The sequence below is a fragment of the Colletes latitarsis genome, chromosome 7 (assembly GCF_051014445.1).
Source record: "Colletes latitarsis isolate SP2378_abdomen chromosome 7, iyColLati1, whole genome shotgun sequence".
In the NCBI taxonomy this organism is placed as follows: Eukaryota; Metazoa; Arthropoda; class Insecta; order Hymenoptera; family Colletidae; genus Colletes; species Colletes latitarsis.
In genome coordinates, this window is record NC_135140.1 from 5705140 (window position 1) to 5723844 (window position 18705).

The following is an 18705-nucleotide window of genomic DNA, read 5'->3' on the forward strand; positions in this document are numbered from 1 at the left end:
ACTTTGTTTTCAGACAATTCGAACTTATTTTCATAGCCTCGTTAAAATTCGAGACTCCCGTCTAGATTTATTTTCTTCAACAATCAGCAGTCAATGTCTAATTACTTGTTCTGGTCTTTAAAAAATGTATTAAACGGTAAAACATTCATTTAAAGTGACGATGTCAAAAATCATTTGAATCAGTTTTTTACAAATAAAGATCAGAAATTTTGTGAGCGTGGAATGATGCTACTACCAAGAAGATGACAAAAGATGTTGGACCAAAATGGCCCAGTATATAATCCAATAAAACATTTATACAGAGTGTTTGGCCACCCTTGGGAAAAATTTTAATGGAAGATTCTGAAGGCCAAAATAAGACGAAAATTAAGAATACCAATTTGTTGATGGAGGCTTCGTTAAAAAGTTATTAACGTTTAAAATTCCGCCCCTATTCAATTTTTTTCTAGAAAGTGGGTAGAATTTCAGGGGTAGGTTTATTCGCCGAAAATTATTGTAATTGACCCTCACAACCGAAACTAATTTTTCCAGTACGATTTGAAATTTTTTAATTTTGTGGAAAAATTTCACACCTACTCGAATTTTTTTCTCGAAAATGGTTAGGATATCGGAGGTATGTGTATTCACCAAAAATGCTTGTAATTGACCCCTGCAATCGAAAATAATTTTTCCAGAACGATTTGAAATTTTCTAATTTCGCCGAAAAATTTAGGCACCTACCCCCTGTCGATTTTTCTTAAAAATTAGTTTTTGCTTTTAGTAATTTTGTTTGACGCCCTATAGAAAAGTTGTTTAATACTTTTTTGTAGGTACCCATGAGCTCTACTTCAGAAAAAAATTTCATTGAAATATATTCACTATTGTACGAGTTATAGTCGTTTAAAAATTGGACCATTTTTATGGGGTTTTTCTCATTTTGCGAGGTCAAGGATCAGCTTTTCGAATATTTTTGCAATTTCTACATATTCTCCATCAAAATACGCGTTGTTTGCTTTTTTAAACATTAAAATCGTCCAATCCGTTTAGGAGTTATGACATTTTAAAGATTCGCATGAAATTTTAGGGAAGCATTTCTGGCCTCACATTAGATTTTCGGTAAAGAATTTTTTTCTCGAAAGTGCGTAGGATTTCGGGGGTATGTCTATTCACCAAAAATGCTTGTAATTGACCCCTGTAACTAAATATAATTTTTTTAGTATGATTTGAAATTTTTTAATTTCGTCTAAAAATTTCAGTACCTACTCGAATTTTTTTCTCGAAAGTGGGTAGAATTTCAAGGGTATGTGTATTCACCAAAAACGATTGTAATTGAGCCCCGCGACCAAAACAAATTTTTTCAGAATGATTTGAAATTTTTTAATTAATTTTTTTATTTAACTTTTTAATGAAGCCTCAGTCAAGAAATTGATATTCTTGATTTTCGTCTTATTTTGGTCTCCAGAATCTTCCATTAAAATTTTTTCCAGAGGTGATCAAATACCCTGTATATTATAAGAAAACTTCCTTTCCACGAAAAAGAGAAACGAAATTACTTTCAGAATAACCCAATATTTCACTATATCGTCAGTCTTCGGAACAAAAATGATCTAAATATATAAACAAAAGTTGTCAATGAAGGAAAACCCTACAGATATAAATTTAATTACAGTTTAATGAAATTTATTTTCTAATAATTGCATTCGTTCCTAAATTAAAAATCATAAAAAATCGATTCATCTTTTCAAAACAATTTCGAAGCAACGAATCGCGTCGTAATTGTTTTGCGTGGTTTCGTTGGGATCTCGAACGTCAGGGCTCGGATGTCGAAGGTGATCCTAATTTACCCTCTCGCAGAGGAATCGAGTCTTGCGGTCGGCGTGGTGTACGTGGTCGCGGTCACGAAAACATTCATTGTTTATTAGTCGAGAAGGAGAGATACCACGAAATAAGTGGGTCGGGAATGACGGTGCTAATTTGGCCCAAAGCATAGTTGTAATAGCGAACAGTCGCGCGCTGGGGGCGGGACGGCGAGGTCTCTCTCGTTTTCGATTTTTATTTATAGACTTAATAGTATGGTTATCCTTGTTGTTGCGACACGAAGCTCTTTCTCCGGCAGGGAGACTGCCGCCAGACGAATAATCGCGGTGAAATACGAATTATGGTAAGTGTCACGAGGCTGTGGTAATATGATCTGCATAATTGCGAACTTTGTCTCTGGGCCATTATATTAATTAAAAGATCGGTTTTTGTTTGTTTGGAAATCAGCTAATGCATGCAACCAGGACGATTCAATTGAGTATCACAGTTAGGAAATTCTGATAAATCTCCGATGTATTCCTTTATAATTAATGCAAGTAGGTAATAGGATTGTGATATTAATAGTAATAACTGATATTAGACTTTTATAATAGTAATGCAACCTTCTGCGCAAAAAAAAATTTCTGTAGACTTTTTATTGTAGTACTCACCATCGATAGTACAAAGTTTATACATTAATAATTTCTACAGAATTTATAAAAAATTAACGGGGGATTTTGGAGCCAGTGTCGAAACTTCAGTCGATCGTTTAGACGAAAACTCGTCTAGCGACTTTTTAACCGATCAACTCGCTTGTAAAAATTTTCACGATTTGCGCAACTTGCACCGCATTGCTCAAGTATCCAGAATTAAATTTCAAGCGGCTGTACACCCATAGAAGCTGAAAATCTGATCACCGAATTAGATATTTTTTTTTAACTACGTTCGTCTTTACCAATCGAAGTTCATATTAACACGTTTAATATTCTCTGGTGATAAAAATTTCATTCGTTTGAAATATCACGGTCGAACGTACGTTTTAAACTCAACGATCATGTAACCCTGACCTTTGTTTAGTCGTTCAAGATTTACGTAAAAATTTTAATTGAAAATTCGGACCTTGCAAAACTCATCCGACTGCTTTCTCCGTTTCTTTCCATTCAGACGTCCCTCGTTCCTTTTCTGCACGTCGAATTCGTATGACACACCCGATAGAAAAATTTCACTTTCGTCCAGTCGATTTTGAAACCGGTCGGCTTACTTTTTCACTCTAATTCCATAATATCGCGTCCGCGTGCCGTGGGCACTGTGTGTATATGAAAAATTGGGAAAGACCCTTCTCAGTGAAAGTTTTCGTTCCTAATTGGTTATAGTGGAAGACGCGTGTTCAAAGCCTGCCATTGCGCGATAGTGTAAACGACGAAAATCTATGAGAAAGTATTTCATTCTTTAATAGACAATTTTATCACTATCTTTTATTCGTTATTTAGAAAAATATTTAAAAGAAACAATTTCTTATACACATTTATCGTATTACACAATCAAATAAAATTACATCCTATCTAATCGTCAACAGAATGCAAACATTACAGTCTCAAAATATTACGTGTAATAATTAAAGATTAACATCGAACAGCAATATAGCAGAAATAATTTCTCATACTTTTATTCTCACGTTTATCGCGTTATACGATCAAATAAAATTACATCCTATCTAATCGTCAACGGAATGCAAACATTGCAGTCCCAAAATATTACGTACGATAATTCAAGATTAGTAAAAAAATTCGAAATCAAAAGTTAAGAGACATATTCTACGCAAAAGTCTCGTCTTTCGAAGCTCCTGTAATTTCTACCAAAGTCGAAAAATTCTCGCCCCAGAAAACTTTCCCAAAAATTGTAAAATTACAACCACTCTTCCTTAATCATGTCTCCAGCCTTTTCCGCGATCATAATAGTAGGCGCGTTAGTGTTTCCCCTGACAATCTTGGGCATCACGGACGCATCCACCACCCTCAAACCGTGAACACCGTAAACTCTCAGTCTGGGATCCACGACAGCGTATGGATCCCATGCTGGTCCCATTTTGCAAGTGCCCACCGGGTGATAGATCGTGGACGTGTACTCCATCATGGCGCATTTCCAATAATCCCTTGTACCGAACAGAAACTGTCTGCAAGCTGGCAAAGGCACGTCGATTAAACGAAATCCGTGTTCGTGAAATGACTTGGTTCGAAATAATTCCAGAGCAGCCTCTATTCCCTCCAGCAGGATCTCAGAATCGGGATGAACGGTGAAGTATCGGGGATAAATCAAGGGTGGGCCCCACAAGGGATGAGTATCGTTCAAAACCAGGAATCCACGGCTCCTAGGCGACAGTAAAATCGGTTTGATGTTGAAGGCGTCGTAATAAGCCAGAGGTTCGACAGCGGTTTCGGCAAACTCTGCGGGATCCTGGAGAAAGTCCATCCGATTGCTAGCGTCGAAAGTGAACTGGACATCCGGTGTTCCAGCCTTGTGCTCGAATATAGTTTGCAGGAACACTCCGCAAGAGAGGGTCCCTGTCGCTGACAGAGGACCAAAATGAGTCTTTTTGTAGAAGAAGACGTCTTTCTTCTTTGCCTCGTCGTCTTTGCTCATGACGGTAGTATTTAGAGCGACCACCAGACCGTCCATCGTCACGTGGTCCTGGAGGTTCCTGCCAACCGCCAAATGGCTCACTGTTTCGATCCCGTGCTTCTTCAGTTCTTGGGTGGGACCTATTCCAGAGAGCATCAGAATTTTGGGTGAATTGATTGTACCGGCCGAGAGGATCACTTCCTTCCTAGCCAGGACGACTTTGGTCGATCCCGTAACCGTGGAAACGTATTCTACCCCCATCGCGAGCTTCGTCGTGCCGTCTATTAGAATTCGCGTGACGTGGGCCTGAGTCTTCACGATCAGGTTCCTTCGTTTGCGTCTGATGGGCCTGATGAACGCGCCGTTGGTGCTCTGACGCATTCCGTGAACGGACGTCATTTGCAATCTCGTCACGCCAAGTTGCTTGTCTGCGTTGGCATCCACCTGCTCGTGTCCGAGTTCCTGCCAAGCGTCCACGAGGATGTCCGTGTTTGGGTCAGTGTAGGGAAATCGCTCGACATTTTGGTAGCCTCCTTGACCGTGATAGCGAGGATTCTCCTTCACGACCTGCGAAAGAATAGAATATTATATAGCTTGGCGACTAGTGATCGTGTTTATTTACTTATTATATAGGGGAACGTTTAGTTCTGGGCCTGCTGGTGAGGGACCTAGCAAGTTCTGCCTTAGACGTCGGGATATTCAGTGTTTTCTTTTTCTTTTATTATGATTTTATCCTGTGTTGCTGCAGGTACTCTGAGCTGAGCCCTATAACCTGCATTTAAATGAAGTAGTTAGTGTCTGCAAGGGTCTATTGCTAGAGTTAATAGTGTTTTAATATTTCAGAGTTAGAGGAAACAGTTTCAAACATTCAATGAGGCAGTAGAGGAGCGTATATATAGGAATAGGTAGTCGGTCGAGCACTTGTGAGAAAGGTACAGGTCGAGCGTAACCCTCTGCTGGCGAACGCGGAAAGTGTTGTTATGACCCCATTGAATGCAAGGAATGCAAAAAATCAAATGTTATTTTGTAGATGAAAATTGATACTTATATTGTGTTTAAAGACATTGCTAGAGATATTGAATAATAATCATAGAATACGATAATTTTTATCGCTTAGATACGATTAATGTTTCGACTGCAAATTGTGTCAAACTTTTCCTGTAGAAATGGTTAATTCGTCATTCAATTCGCGACAGAAAATTCTGATAAAGGTTCACCTCTGCATCCTCGTTATTCTCGGATTTCAAGAAATATGGTAGAACTTCCCCGTAGCTCCATCCATGGTTCCCTTCGTCGGCCCATTCGTCGTAATCCCTTGGATTACCACGAATATACATCATGTAATTAATTGTACTGGACCCACCCATCACCTGTGAGTGAAATAAGTGAGTAAATAACAAAATTATTATATCTAAATTCTTCGTTTCTTTTTTAAATTCTCTCTATAAAAAATTGTATAATAGAGTATAACAAATATATATTTAGTAATGAAACATTGAGATCCTTTTCATAGAAACTCAACAAACAAATTATTGATTAAAAACTTTGTAAAAGATATGGTTGAGTCGAAAGAAAAATAGATGTTCTATCGAACATTGTCTACTTCAGGGTTTTCAGATACGTACTTTGCCTCTTGCCCACCCACAACTTCTACCCCTTCTCGATCGACAAGAGTGTTCTTCCGGCTGCGTTCGATACATCCAATCGATATTACTAGCTCGTAACATGGTGGCAAATGCGGGAATATCGGCCACTATTGGTTCTTCTATGCCAGCCTCTAATAGCAGTATCTGAAAAACGAGAAACCTTTTTGAAAAATGTTTCGTCGATTAAAGTCAGCCACTGAAATATAAACTCACACTGCAAGTTTTTAATTTCAATTTGCACTATTTTTTAATATTATTAAATACCTCTGGTATCATACAAATATAAATCCTAGCCACTGGAATACAAATTCACACTGTACATTTTTTATTTCAATTTGCACTATTTTTTAATATTATTAAGTTCTTTTGTGTCATGTACAAATTTGATTATCTTTTCGAATCATAACAAAAGAGTTAATTTATACGTTTCTCTTTCTACGAACATTACATATTTGTATTGTCCATTTAAACGAATAGTATAAAACCTATATTCTTCGGCGAGAAAAGAATTTTTTTCTGGTACAAATGATACAATAGTGGAAACTCCTCAAACTAGCCGAATCGATTAAGGGATCTGTGCACTACACACGCATGCTGATTTTATTGTCGTTGGTGCTGCGTAATCCAATAAATACTTTGCTTTTCGAGGCATGTTTAATGGCTACGAAGCCGCAGAATAGTAGCAAATACTCGCCGACTATCTCGTGTTCTGTGACCCGTTTCAACGAAGCCCCGTCTATTGCTCGACTTTTCACGGAAAGGATTATCTAGTGTCCTACCTTCATTGCTTAGTAAACAGATTAAAAGTAAGACCATTAATTCATAAAACCTAACGAACGTAGATTAGTAATTACTCGAGTCTTTTACAAGAAGCCAAACATATGTACTTGTTATTTTAAAAAGTAGATAATTCATTAGAAGAATTAAAAAAATGATTATCAGATATAAAATTTTAATTTTGTGAATATAATGGTTTTCGAGATATTAGGAAAGATTGTATATCTAATTTGTTTCGTTCTTCCACGAAAGAAACTCGCCCCAAACTGGTCGAGATCGTCGAATATTAGTCATCCACAATGCACAGTCGCGCCGTTTAGTAAAAGTCAGGCTAATTTTATTGCAGTGCGCCATAAAAACGCATTCTTTCTAACCCAGGTTCGTATTTCTATAGTTGCAATGGAATTTTGCATTCGTTGTTGATTCGAATCTAAAATTCAACGCAGTGGCGAGATTGTGCACATTTAAATTTGAGTTCAGATTTTAAATAATTATTCAATACAGCAGTTAATATGATAAGTGCTTCATCGTAGTATCGAAAGAAAGGAATGGCAAATAATTAACAAATACCTTCCAATGTTTAATTTCGCTCAACCTGTTAGCGAGAACGCATCCAGCCGATCCAGCGCCCACGATTATAAAATCGTATTCTTTCGTTAGAAAATTCGTGCTATCCGGAAAATTACTCGTGCTTTCTATTTCGACGGGTTTTCTTGGATAGTTGAATGTTAGATTTGGGTCGTCCATTATTTTAAAATTGGCGTAATCGTTGATTCGATTAATTCGCTTCCAGTGATTGTCTTCATTGTCAGTTATCTTCTGCATTGTTTGCAGATTGTAATCTTGAAGTTTCAGTTTTCCATACGAACCGGTGTAGATTCTATCTAGGAAGATAAATAATTAGGCAAAATTAAAGGACAATATTCAAAATTTATTTTTCACGCAGACATTGTACTTCTAGGAATTATTGAAATTCTCGTTTCCATAGATTGTAAAAGGATATTGAAATAGTATTTATTACAGATACATGAGAAACGAATTTTAGGAAATTTTAAATTATTAAGAGAACAAATTTAATGAAGGTTTTTATCTTCCTAAAACGGAAAGTTGACGAGGTTTTTCTTGTTCTTTCCAGATCGTGTTCCGTAAATAAAGTAGTAGAAAGTAATCAGAGCAAAAAGGTATTTTATTAATAAATAAAGTAAGACCTTTGAATCCTATTTTTAACTACAAGTTCGATCGATTGTTATTGACGAAGAAAAGATTTATAGCAATACGATGACTGTTTCAACTTTTAGATCGCTAATCCGGTTATTTATCAGGCAGTGCAATTAGTCCTTTTTTGCAAAACGATCGTTGCATATGAAAAAGCGTTTTTACCTTGACACTGGTGATTACGTACAAACTGTGAACAGAGAATCGATTTATTATACAAAGAGTATTCATAAAATCTGTGATGCTACATCTCAGTAATTATGATGTTTGTCTCTACCAAATTTACATCAAAGTTACGAGTTTACATTCCAAACGTGGAAGAAAGTCGATTTTCATACATGTAAAGAGCTCACCAAATAACGTTGACTCCTTTAAATATCTCTATTTTCAGAGATACAGCAACATTTACTCGCAAAACATGCTAATAGTAATTTTATTTGTTCAAATGACACGTTATACTTGTTCGATCCTAGTAAAATAGTGTTTAAATGAGTCAGGATCTTCAAAGAATTAAAACGATTCTTACTTTATAAATTTCACACGTGAAGCAAAGAATCATTGTAACGTGTAATAGAATCGATCCAAGAATGATAACAAGTAACGATTCTTAAAATGAACCTCAAACGTGGCTCGTAAGTTGAACATTCCCAACCCTCCCAACTTGGGGGATTCCCCTTGGAGCCAGTGAAGCGTGAAAGACGATATTTGAAAAAGCGATACAGTGATGATTCTTAAAATGAATCCCAGACGTGATTCGTAAGTTGAACATTTCTATCCCTCCCAATTGTGAGGATCTCCCTCGAAGCGTGAAAGACGACATTTAAAACACGGTGTCGAATTTCGTCTCCGCTGTACGAAAGATGAACACGTCAATCCTGGAACGATGTTCATTTTAAGAATCATTACTGTATACGCGGTAGTTCAAGATTTTCGTTAGATCAGCGAGCATAGAGACCTACAGAGACTATTTTGAGCGAGTGTACGTGCAATAGAAATTGAGATTCGTTTACTTTTCGGGCCAAAGGAGTCATCGTAAGCCTTCGATGTGGATGTAATCGGTTGGCCAGCGATGTTCGTTGGTGGATGAGGGTCGTAAACTCGGGCGAAATTCACGGTCGTCACTTCTACGTTAACTGGTGTACTTTCCTTGCTTTCATCCTTGAAATCCGAGGGGAAAAACGGAACGCACTCGGACCATGAACAATAAACGTCCGACGATGATTTCGCTGGTGGACCATTCAGCGCCGACGGAAAGTCTCCCGCGTTGTAACGATCGATCCTGTTTTTCTGACGTTGTCGGAAGTTAAATGCAGTCTCCCACGGCGAACGAAACGAGTCGAAATCGTCGAACGCGAATCGAGAGTCCTTCGAATGGCCGAACAAACGGGCGATGAACGCCAGGAACACGAACGTGGAGGATTGGCAGGTTGAAACTACGGATTCGGGTGAACAGAGACTAATCAAATCCGGGGGGACCCACGACATCATCTCCGTTTAGATCTTTCAGCTTTGCCTTGGTTGGTGGATACTGTTGATAAAAGATAGATCGATTGGTTGTACGAATTTTATGTGGGGAATGTAACTTGAATCGACAGATAATAGAAAAAGGATTCTATGATGGGAATTCAAAATAAATTATCAGTCTGTAGAAACTTTTTAATCTTGTTAATATAATTGATATTAGTGGCTCAGAGTGCGTGGGTGTCCAATTTCTGTTTTAATTTTCGCTTTTATGCGCTGCAAATAGTCGTTGGATTGTTATGTTAAAGCGCGGAATTCTATGTGTTCGTAGTGTAGCGTATTTGTTGGTTTCCGATGTAAAAATTATTCAGTTATACGATTGTGAACGAAAAAAATTAAATAAAAAATTTTCTTTGCATTAGGAAATATGAAAATGTACTCACCAGTCTCCAACAACTTAATTTCACAGTTTCGAAACACACTAGATTGATTTTTAAAAAATAATAATAACAGTATCTCGAAAAATTAAGTCGAGTTAAACGTTTCAGATCCAAATGTTCGGAAGTGAAAACAACGCGAAGAAATGAAAAGAGAAACTCTTGTCTTCTATTGGAAATAATTAGTTTTCTCGTTGATTGCCGGTTGGTTTCGTTTGTCATTCATTTTGCGTAATTGTCGATGAATTTCGTCGCGTCACACTGAGGACGAACATTATTAAATAAAAGCGTGACTATCACCGAAATAAAGATTTTAATTTTCTCGCGACGAAACTTTCGAACGATTTTGATATTCGCCGATGCAAGAATGCAGAAATGCATCCACTACTGACAATGAATCGTGTCGACTGCAGAAACTATTGCAGATCCACGTAGTTCGTGGACCATTTGACGAACGAAAGCAACGTGGCTCCTCCCCGCCAAATCTCGAGCAAAAATTCCCGCACTTTTTGCGTGGACTGAAAAGAAACGCTTTCGTCGAATAGAAATTCCTCGTTTATTAATTAAAATCTCGCGAAATTACGATTCTACGAGTCAAAAAAAATCAATTTCAATTATTTCAATTCGGTAACCAGTAAAAGTTATTAAAAATAAAATCGTAGTAAAATCCGAGAGTTCATTTAGACGACTGACAAATAATTTAAAAACTACTCATCTAGGATTTCATGTCACTTGAATAACGATATTTTGGCTTATATGTACACATGTTTTTCCACTCCATAGTATATAATTATCTAATGTATGCTTATTTTCTTTCGTAATTTAGGTAATTTGTTTCTTGTAATTTTGAAAATAATCGCGAGTTGTTATCAGAATTGGTAAACAGTTAAATGTTACGGTAAAAAGCGTTCCACGCTTTCACCGTGGTCTCTGTAGTTACTGGCGAAGAACACGATTATGTTTATTGATTTAGCATAAACGATTATATAAACAGTTACGTCAGCGATACATTCAATTATTCCAGATTGCATTTATTTATTACATTCATCTCGGATTCTATTCTGCATTACAGTTATCACGAATAACTTGGACGGTCTTTTATAATTATGTATTTTGTATTATGTTATAAAGATAAAACATTGGCGTTTAAAAACAAGAAACTACACTTTTATTACGTTTTAAAGTCATCGTTCAATTATTACATGATATATGGTGCAGTAAATTTTTGAAAATATAAGTAGGACTTTTCTTAGAACATGAACGAGTGCTAATATTTACAAGAAATATTTACGAAGTTTGATGAAAAGTTGCAAATTTCTAGAGTAGTCGAAAAAATGAAACACCCAAATATTTTTGTTAGCGATGATTTTAATTTAATTTAAAAAGATACGTATGTCTTATTTTTGGACTTTTTTTACAAATCTGCAAACTACTCTCCAAAGTTTCGCCGCCGTAATACTTTTACTTTTTGCTGCTTGTTCAATTTTTGCTGTCATTAGCATTGCTCCTTAAATTTTACGAATGAATTTCATGCGCAGAAATGGCGTGGAATTCTTCGAAAATTGCAGACTTGTGAAACGAGCGCCAACATTCCGTTGTTCCATAGTGTTTTACATTCTTCATCGAATATGCAACAATTACAGGGAAACCTACTTCCTCGAAGATTAGAGTGGCTATTGGTAAAAATTTAGATCTGTATAGTTTCAACATATCATAATAACACCGTCCCTTTCTTACGTGGTAATAGCAACATACATGTGTATCTCTCATTACGAGTAGAATTTAGATTCTCTGTCTATTTATTTTTTTCCTTTAACCCAGACCACGGTGATTAGATTTTCAAGCCCCATACTTTTAAATAAAAGGTTTTAGTCATTTGAAATTGCCTGATGGAGAGGGAATCTTGCTCGGCACTGTGGCTAGTTACTTTCTCCTAGATTGGCTAGTGACAATTTGACCAGGTCGGTACTTTATCTATGGTGTAATTTACTATGTCGATAACCGTGACTATCGGTAATCACCGCAGTAAATCTTATTTTGGAGTAAGCGGGGGACATAGTGGAACGCGACAGTAACCAAAAACATTTAAAAATATGAACAATTATAATTACATAATATACATTATCCTTCGTCGTTTCATCGATCTCCTTTGTACATTATTCTTGAAAGAGTAATCGTACTCTTATTGTAAAATAAGGAATAACGAACTCGAATTTGAGATTTTGTAAATTATTAATTCAAAAAAAAAAAAAAAAAAAAAAAAAAATAGAAAATAAAATCCAGTAGAGATTCTTCTTCGTTAACTTTTACAATTCCTCGTGAATATTTACCGACCAGTCCTCCTTAACCATATCTGCTCCTTTCTCCGCGATCATCATAGTCGCCGCGTTGGTGTTCCCACTGACGATGGTCGGCATGATCGAAGCATCGATCACTCTCAGTCCCTTAACACCGTGTACTCTTAATCTAGAGTCAACAACCGCCGTAGGATCGCCGTTTGGACCCATTTTAGCCGTTCCAACGGGATGGAACAACGTGGCAGACATGTGCCTAATGTTGCATTCCCAATATTCCATGGAATCCGGTTTCGTGTGTCGACAACCAGAAATATCGACAGGTCGCAATTCCGCCTTGTGCTTTTTGAGCGCCTCTGTCTTCAACAGAGACTTAACCACATCGACGGACTTGATCAACGTCCGCAAGTCTTTCTCTTCGGTCAAATAATTCGCGTAGATCTTCACAGGATCCGTTGGATTCCTGCTGCGCAATTCGAGCGAACCTCGACTCTCAGGATTCAGTAACACCGTAGAGAACGTTAGCAAGCTGGTATCCGTGATCGTTTTCATTACGTATTGTATAATTTCGTCTTGAAAATTGAACGATTTGAGAAGAGTACTCGCCATGACGAAGTCGAACTGTGAGAAGGAAGATATATGGAACTGTATGTCAGGGTACTTCGATGTCGGTTCGTGGACGTTGACAAAACCCAAAAGATCGAACGGGAACGTTGCCAAAAGCCCTTTATTGTGTACCAGATAGTTGTAAACGCTGTCCAATAGGAACGTGGGGGTTACAGGGGTGGCCGTTTCGTTGACGTAACTTGCGTGCAACCCAAACCAGACTAAATGATCCTGAAGGTTCTTGCCAACCGGTAGATCAGCCAATGTAGGTATTCCCATCTGCTGTAGGTGTTCCTTTGGCCCTATACCCGAAAGCATCATCAATTGAGGACTGCCGATACTCCCCGCGGATAGGATCACTTCTTTCGATGCTTTTACTTTGATCGATTGACCGTCCCTCAGGGTGACTCGAACGCCAGTCGCTTGGGAATTGGACAGCAGAACCTTGTCCACTCTGGCGGACTTCAACACGTACAAGTTCTTCCTGTCTTTGATAGGAGACAGAAAAGCTTTCGCTGCGTTTACGCGTCGCGCGTTGTCGAGCGTACCTAGAGATCTTCCAAAGCCAATAAAACGATCACCGAATATAGGTTCCAAAACATCTAGTCCTATTTCCCGTGCAGCGTCCAAGACGCTATCATCCACGCTCCAGAAAGTGTTATTGTAATTCCTCAACGTCATCGGCCCTTTGGTTCCACAGTACCTCTCGCCCAATTTCTCTGTTTGTTCGTTCGTACATTTCAGAGACTTTTTGAAGTAAGGCAACACTTTCTCGTAAGCCCATCCTTCGTTGCCCAGGCTCGACCATTCGTTGTAATCCTTCTCGTTCCCATGGACGTGGACCATGGCGTTGAGGACGGAACTGCCGCCCAACGCCTTGCCCCTCGGCCATTTGCATCGTTTGTCCTTCATGCCAAGGTGCATGCCTTCTTGTAGTTCAGCCTTGCACGGAAAAAATGGTTCAATGAATATATTTGGAAAAAGAAAATTTGTACTCCAATTATTTTGGAATATTTCGATTAATAGAATAATGGGAAGAGAGAATACAGTAGTGATTCGTAAAATGATCATCGCTCGGAGGTCGACGCGTTCATCTTGCGTACAGCGGAAGTGAAATCCGACACCAACAGACCCTCAGTCGAAGGGACAGAAACGTTCAATTTACGAATCACGATCATTTTAAGAATCATTACTGTACTTATGAAAATATTTTTTATATCGGTTCCTCGCTCGATTCCAACGAACTATCGTTGAAAATATTTGTTTTTGAATTATTTAAATGTCAACCGATTCGAATACCTTGTACGCGTAGTCCTGAGGTCCATCGATATTATGCAGCATGAGACCAGGAACGTTGGTTTCAGGCCTAGGATCCTCGCCAGCCTCGATCAGTAAGACGTTCCAGTTTGGCACTTCCGTTAATCTGTGAGCTAGAATGGAACCCGCAGTTCCAGCACCCGCGATCACGAAGTCGAATTCTACGTTCGATTTTAAAATCTCGTCTGTACGATCCGCTGGATAGACAGTGTCCCCTAAGGCGCATTGTGACGCTAAAATCGCTTGCACCAAGCCAGAGAAAATTGTACTTGGGTTTGGCGACAGCGCAGCATGACAGCTTGCTGTCATACACGCTTCCATCGCGAGATTTTCGAACTAGATTCGGTGTAAATCTATAAAAAAAACAAACGTTAAATTTTATACAGGGTGTTCGGCTACCCATGGGAAAAATTTTAATGGGAGATTCCAGAGGCCAAAACAAGACGAAAATCAAGAATACCAATTTGTTGATGGAGGCTTCGTTAAAAAGTTATTAACGTTTAAAGTTCCGCTCGTACTGAATTTTTTTCTCGAAAATGCGCAGGATTTCGGGGGTATGTCTATTCACCAAAAATGATTGTAATTGACCCCCACAGCTAACAATTTTCTTTCAGAACGATTTGAAATATTTTAATTTCGTCGAAAAATTTCACACCTTCTCGAATTTTTTTCTAGAAAATGGGTAGGATTTCGGGGGTATGTCTATTCACCAAAATTTATTGTAATTGACCCCTGCAATCAAAAATAATTTTTCCAGAACGATTTGAAATTTTTTTTTTTCGTCGAAAAATTCAGGCACCTAATTAGATTTTCGGTAAGGAATTTTTTTCTCGAAAGTGCGTAAGATTTCGAGGGTATGTATAATGACCAAAAATGATTGTAATTGACCCACGCAAACGAAAATAATTTTTTTATAATTATTTGAAATTTTTTTTTTCGCCTAAAAATTTCAGCAGCTACTCGAATTTTTTTCTCGAAAATTCGTAGGATTTTGGGGGTACGTCTATTCACCAAAAATGATTGTAATTGACCCACGCAACCGAAAATAATTTTTCCAGAACGATTTGAAATTTTTGAATTTAATTGTTAAGAACTTTTTAACGAAGCCTCCATCAACAAATTGGTATTCTTGATTTTCTTCTTATTTTGGCTTCTAGAATCCCCCATTAAAATTTTTCCCAGGGTTGGTCGAACACCCTGTATAAAGCTTGCGGTGAACAAGGAAAAGTTCAAATATCATCAGACTTGAGGCGAGCAATCCGTGAAATAAAATTTAATTAAAAACGAACGTTTCGACTTTGACTCCTGATTTTTGGTAATTGCAAAATATTGAAAATTCCACCAAATTTAATCGCTGTAACTTTATCGAGTATTCTGAGTAAATAGTATTAATGTTTATCACTTAAAGTAAATCTTAAACTTGAAAATTAACGAGATATTTTTTCTCCGTTTCTCGAGAAGGTAATCTTGTTCTTCAAGGTTGAACGTTGAACGTTGAACGTTGAACGATGATTTAAATAAAACAACTTTGTTCTCTTTGATAGTATATAGAGATAGTAATAGAGATAATATTACTTGCGTCGACAGACTACTCTACGAAAATCTTTTATAATATTAATAACAGCTTCGGTACTTCCAGTAGTTCATTTTCGAATTTTTACTAACTTTATAAAACACTAATTAAACTTTGATCCACCATCGCTCGTGAGAAAAATGATTTTAGCTGATCGAATTTCTTTACCTAACGCGCTAATTATCTTTAACAGATGCTGTACAGCTGAAATTGGCAAATTAGAGTTCGTAGATAAAATCGGAATTTCTATCAAATTCTATGTTAACGTTTGACGAAATTATTTGAGGAATTATATCTTGCTAGTACTTAGTGCTCTATTACTTACTTGATCAATTATATCCCCCAAGATAAATTCGACAATTGCACTGAGAGGTTTAACTACGATTGTGAATAACGATTGTCTCAATAATTGATACAGTAATGATTATTAACGCGTCGGAGAGTAGAACAGAACAGAGAATAATTTATATAGCGGTGAGAGACCAGTTTTTAGAGTTGTTCGGACTTTTATAATGTTATCTTCAAGTCGCGGAGTAGGGTGATACTTCCTTAGAGTGGGATAACCAGAACACACAGTGGGGGCTGTACACATAATGGCCTCATCTCAAATTCTGCATGAAGACGGCAGACGGAAATTCGCAATAATAATTCACGTATGTATCTTTCGTGTCAAAATATTACAATTAAGCCCGTTCGTTGTCTCTAATAGAATGTTGGACATTGCTCAGATTTTGTTCAATATGTGGCCAAATTTCCAGTCCATTGTCGATAAATAATTCCTCGTCGAATCGCACGAATATTCGACAACTAATAAATAACACCTCTGATCTACAGATTTGTGGATTCGAATGTTTGGTGTCGTTTAAAAGTGGTTTTTCGGAGTTTCATAAAATGAGAAAAGAAAAGAAAAAAAATTATAGAATGCAAGTGCATTTTTTTCCAAAAATGACACCCAATCGACAATAATATAAATTTATTGCAATCCCTGTTCAAATTTATGTCAGATTCGTCGCTCGAGTGAAATTACAAGCAGCTCGAAATCTTATCACTTTTCCAACCGTTGCTATGATGTTAGCATTTTTTCAAGGCCTTTTTTTCTTGGATTTTATCGTTTCGCGCGTAATTCCTTTTTAGTATATTTTAAAATGTTGCATTCAATATTAGGAATACATACATGGTGTCTTGTTTAAGTGAGAACAGCAAGATATCTCTGAAGGTATTGTAGTTATTAAAAAAAAATGTTCGTACAAAAGTTATTTGATAGAAGGGGCTACATCATGTAGTACTAATTGTTTTCTTGTAGGTAGAGTGGTGGGGAAGATCTGAAGGTCAATCTAATTTTCTTAAATGGAATGCTATATTTTTTTATTCAGAAAGTAACAACAGTCACTGAGACAAATTCAAAGAGGTGCTATACGGTATTATTCTGAGTTCGATAAAAGTAAATCGTTATCTTATATTTACATCCTGCATCGGTCAACGACCAACAGCCAGCAGCGTTGGTTGCATTCGTATAAAGTTATTGCATTTGTGATATTATAAACAGAGATTGAGGATTATTGCTAAACTGATTTGTCGAACATGAAAGAATTAATGAAAGAAATAATTTAATACGGACGAATTTAACGTTACTAAATATAAGATAAAGCTAAAAATATTTACCTTTATCGAACTCAGAATGATATCGTATAGCGCCTGTTTGGATTTGTCTCAGTGCCTGCTGTTACTTTCTAAACGAGACACCCTGTATGTAGATCACCTAAGCAGAGAGTCCGGTGATGCCTTTTCAAAGTTTTCTTTCGCATTGAATTTTTTTTTCGACAACTATACATTAATTAAACTTGAAATGATCATAATATAGTTGCTTTTTATCAGGAATTTTTTCTATTTTTTTTTTCTTCTCTGTTCACTAAAAAGTAATACATAAAACACAACTCGATAATGGATTATCGTCTTCTATTTCTATGTAAAGTACTTTGAACTTCACCTTGCGCAAAAATCGTTTAGCAACTGCCATGCCATCCATACGTAATTAACAGGATTAATATAATTCTCAAGTTGAAATCTTGAAGGAACTAAACTTGAATAGGATATACCAAGAATATATTTTATTTGAAATAGTCTGTGAATAACCCATAGTAAGAAAAGAAAAATATATGGTTCACTATGTAATTACTGGACACGAGATACCACGAAAATATCTAGTTATGTATACTTTATCTCTGTAAAATTTATATTCATGACTTTGATAAGACATGTGTATGTTTTATCTCCTAAGAGGCATCGTAAATACCCCGCGATTGATATCCAAATTGAGCGTAACCTTTATTGTAAATATTGCATAAAGGTCACGAGCTCTCGACCCAGCTTATTTTTGTCAGAATGTGAACCTAATACTAACAATAGATGCAAATGTTATCTGAGAAAATCAGTCTCGAATATCATTTACTTTTCGTTTGACTTGTTCGAGGACACAAGCAGCTAGCCAGAAGCATATACATATAATGTATATGAAATATATTCTTTTTGATTTTAATACGGTTTTTACTATCGTCGTGTCGATAAGAGAATTCAACGTTCACGTTATCAGTAGATTAATGCACGTTATCGAGAAACGTTAGACTTTTATATTTTACAATACGTTAAGTTCTGTGCACTCATTAAAAGTCGAAGACATTGCCTATTATTTTATGTGTCAGATAAATATAACGCTGTAGCCAATTGTATATTAACGCTAACAAATTTTTTGAGTATGTACATCGATCTGTTCGATTCTAAGATTATTTTACATTAGAGATCGCAACTGTAATAACCCAAATTTTTTTAAGTTACAGTATATAAATTAATATTATTTCAGAAATAATCGAAGTCTTTAACTCTAAACCTACCACGACCGGTTCCATTTTTAAAATTTCGTTTAGAATTTCTAACATACAATGTTAATTTAGCTCCATTGAACTTTACAATTTTTCTTGTAGTATACG

General features: G+C 36.8%; 3 protein-coding genes across 6 annotated transcripts in view; 1 reads left to right on the forward strand and 2 right to left on the reverse strand.

Annotated features, from left to right (window-relative positions):
- The window catches only part of Flo2 (flotillin-2), a 148858-nt gene that overhangs the window by 52216 nt on the left and 77937 nt on the right, over nt 1-18705 (forward strand). The window contains exon 1 of one of the 2 annotated variants that reach the window (XM_076768381.1): nt 16243-16374. The exons of the other annotated variant lie outside the window; for it this stretch is intronic. The gene's annotated coding sequence lies outside the window, so the exon portion shown is untranslated. Of the gene's footprint in view, nt 1-16242; nt 16375-18705 lie in introns of those variants that run through there. 2 annotated transcript variants of the gene reach the window in all.
- LOC143343453 (glucose dehydrogenase [FAD, quinone]) lies at nt 1638-10933 on the reverse strand. Of its 3 annotated transcripts, XM_076768361.1 has the most exons (6): nt 9938-10933; nt 9044-9561; nt 7389-7702; nt 6021-6185; nt 5613-5765; nt 1733-4962 (listed from the first exon to the last, which is right to left on the reverse strand). In XM_076768361.1, exons 2-6 carry the CDS (start codon nt 9519-9521, stop codon nt 3682-3684), a joined length of 2391 nt encoding a protein of 796 aa, XP_076624476.1. In that variant the 5' UTR covers nt 9522-9561; nt 9938-10933; the 3' UTR covers nt 1733-3681. The 3 variants fall into 3 exon arrangements, with proteins under 3 accessions (XP_076624477.1, XP_076624478.1, XP_076624476.1); XM_076768362.1 differs by lacking the exons at nt 9044-9561; nt 9938-10933 and adding an exon at nt 8199-8953 and having other exon boundaries at nt 1638-4962; XM_076768363.1 differs by lacking the exons at nt 9044-9561; nt 9938-10933 and adding an exon at nt 8027-8031 and having other exon boundaries at nt 1638-4962.
- On the reverse strand, nt 12016-16199 carry LOC143343458 (glucose dehydrogenase [FAD, quinone]). The gene is made up of 3 exons (XM_076768376.1): nt 16047-16199; nt 14131-14501; nt 12016-13773 (listed from the first exon to the last, which is right to left on the reverse strand). The coding sequence occupies exons 2-3, from the start codon at nt 14467-14469 to the stop codon at nt 12238-12240; spliced, it is 1875 nt and encodes a 624-aa protein (XP_076624491.1). The 5' UTR covers nt 14470-14501; nt 16047-16199; the 3' UTR covers nt 12016-12237.

Excerpts from the sequence above, each read along its gene's own strand:
- LOC143343453 (XM_076768361.1), bottom strand. The coding sequence starts at position 9,521 with ATGATGTCGTGGGTCCCCCCGGATTTGATTAGTCTCTGTTCACCCGAA. Across the intron at positions 6,186-7,388 it reads GCGAAATTAAACATTGGAAG|ATACTGCTATTAGAGGCTGG; the intron begins GTATTTGTTAAT and ends CTCGTTTTTCAG. Across the intron at positions 5,766-6,020 it reads GTGGGTGGGCAAGAGGCAAA|GTGATGGGTGGGTCCAGTAC; the intron begins GTACGTATCTGA and ends TTTCACTCACAG.
- LOC143343458 (XM_076768376.1), bottom strand. The coding sequence starts at position 14,469 with ATGGAAGCGTGTATGACAGCAAGCTGTCATGCTGCGCTGTCGCCAAAC. Across the intron at positions 13,774-14,130 it reads CTCAGGACTACGCGTACAAG|GCTGAACTACAAGAAGGCAT; the intron begins GTATTCGAATCG and ends TTTCCGTGCAAG.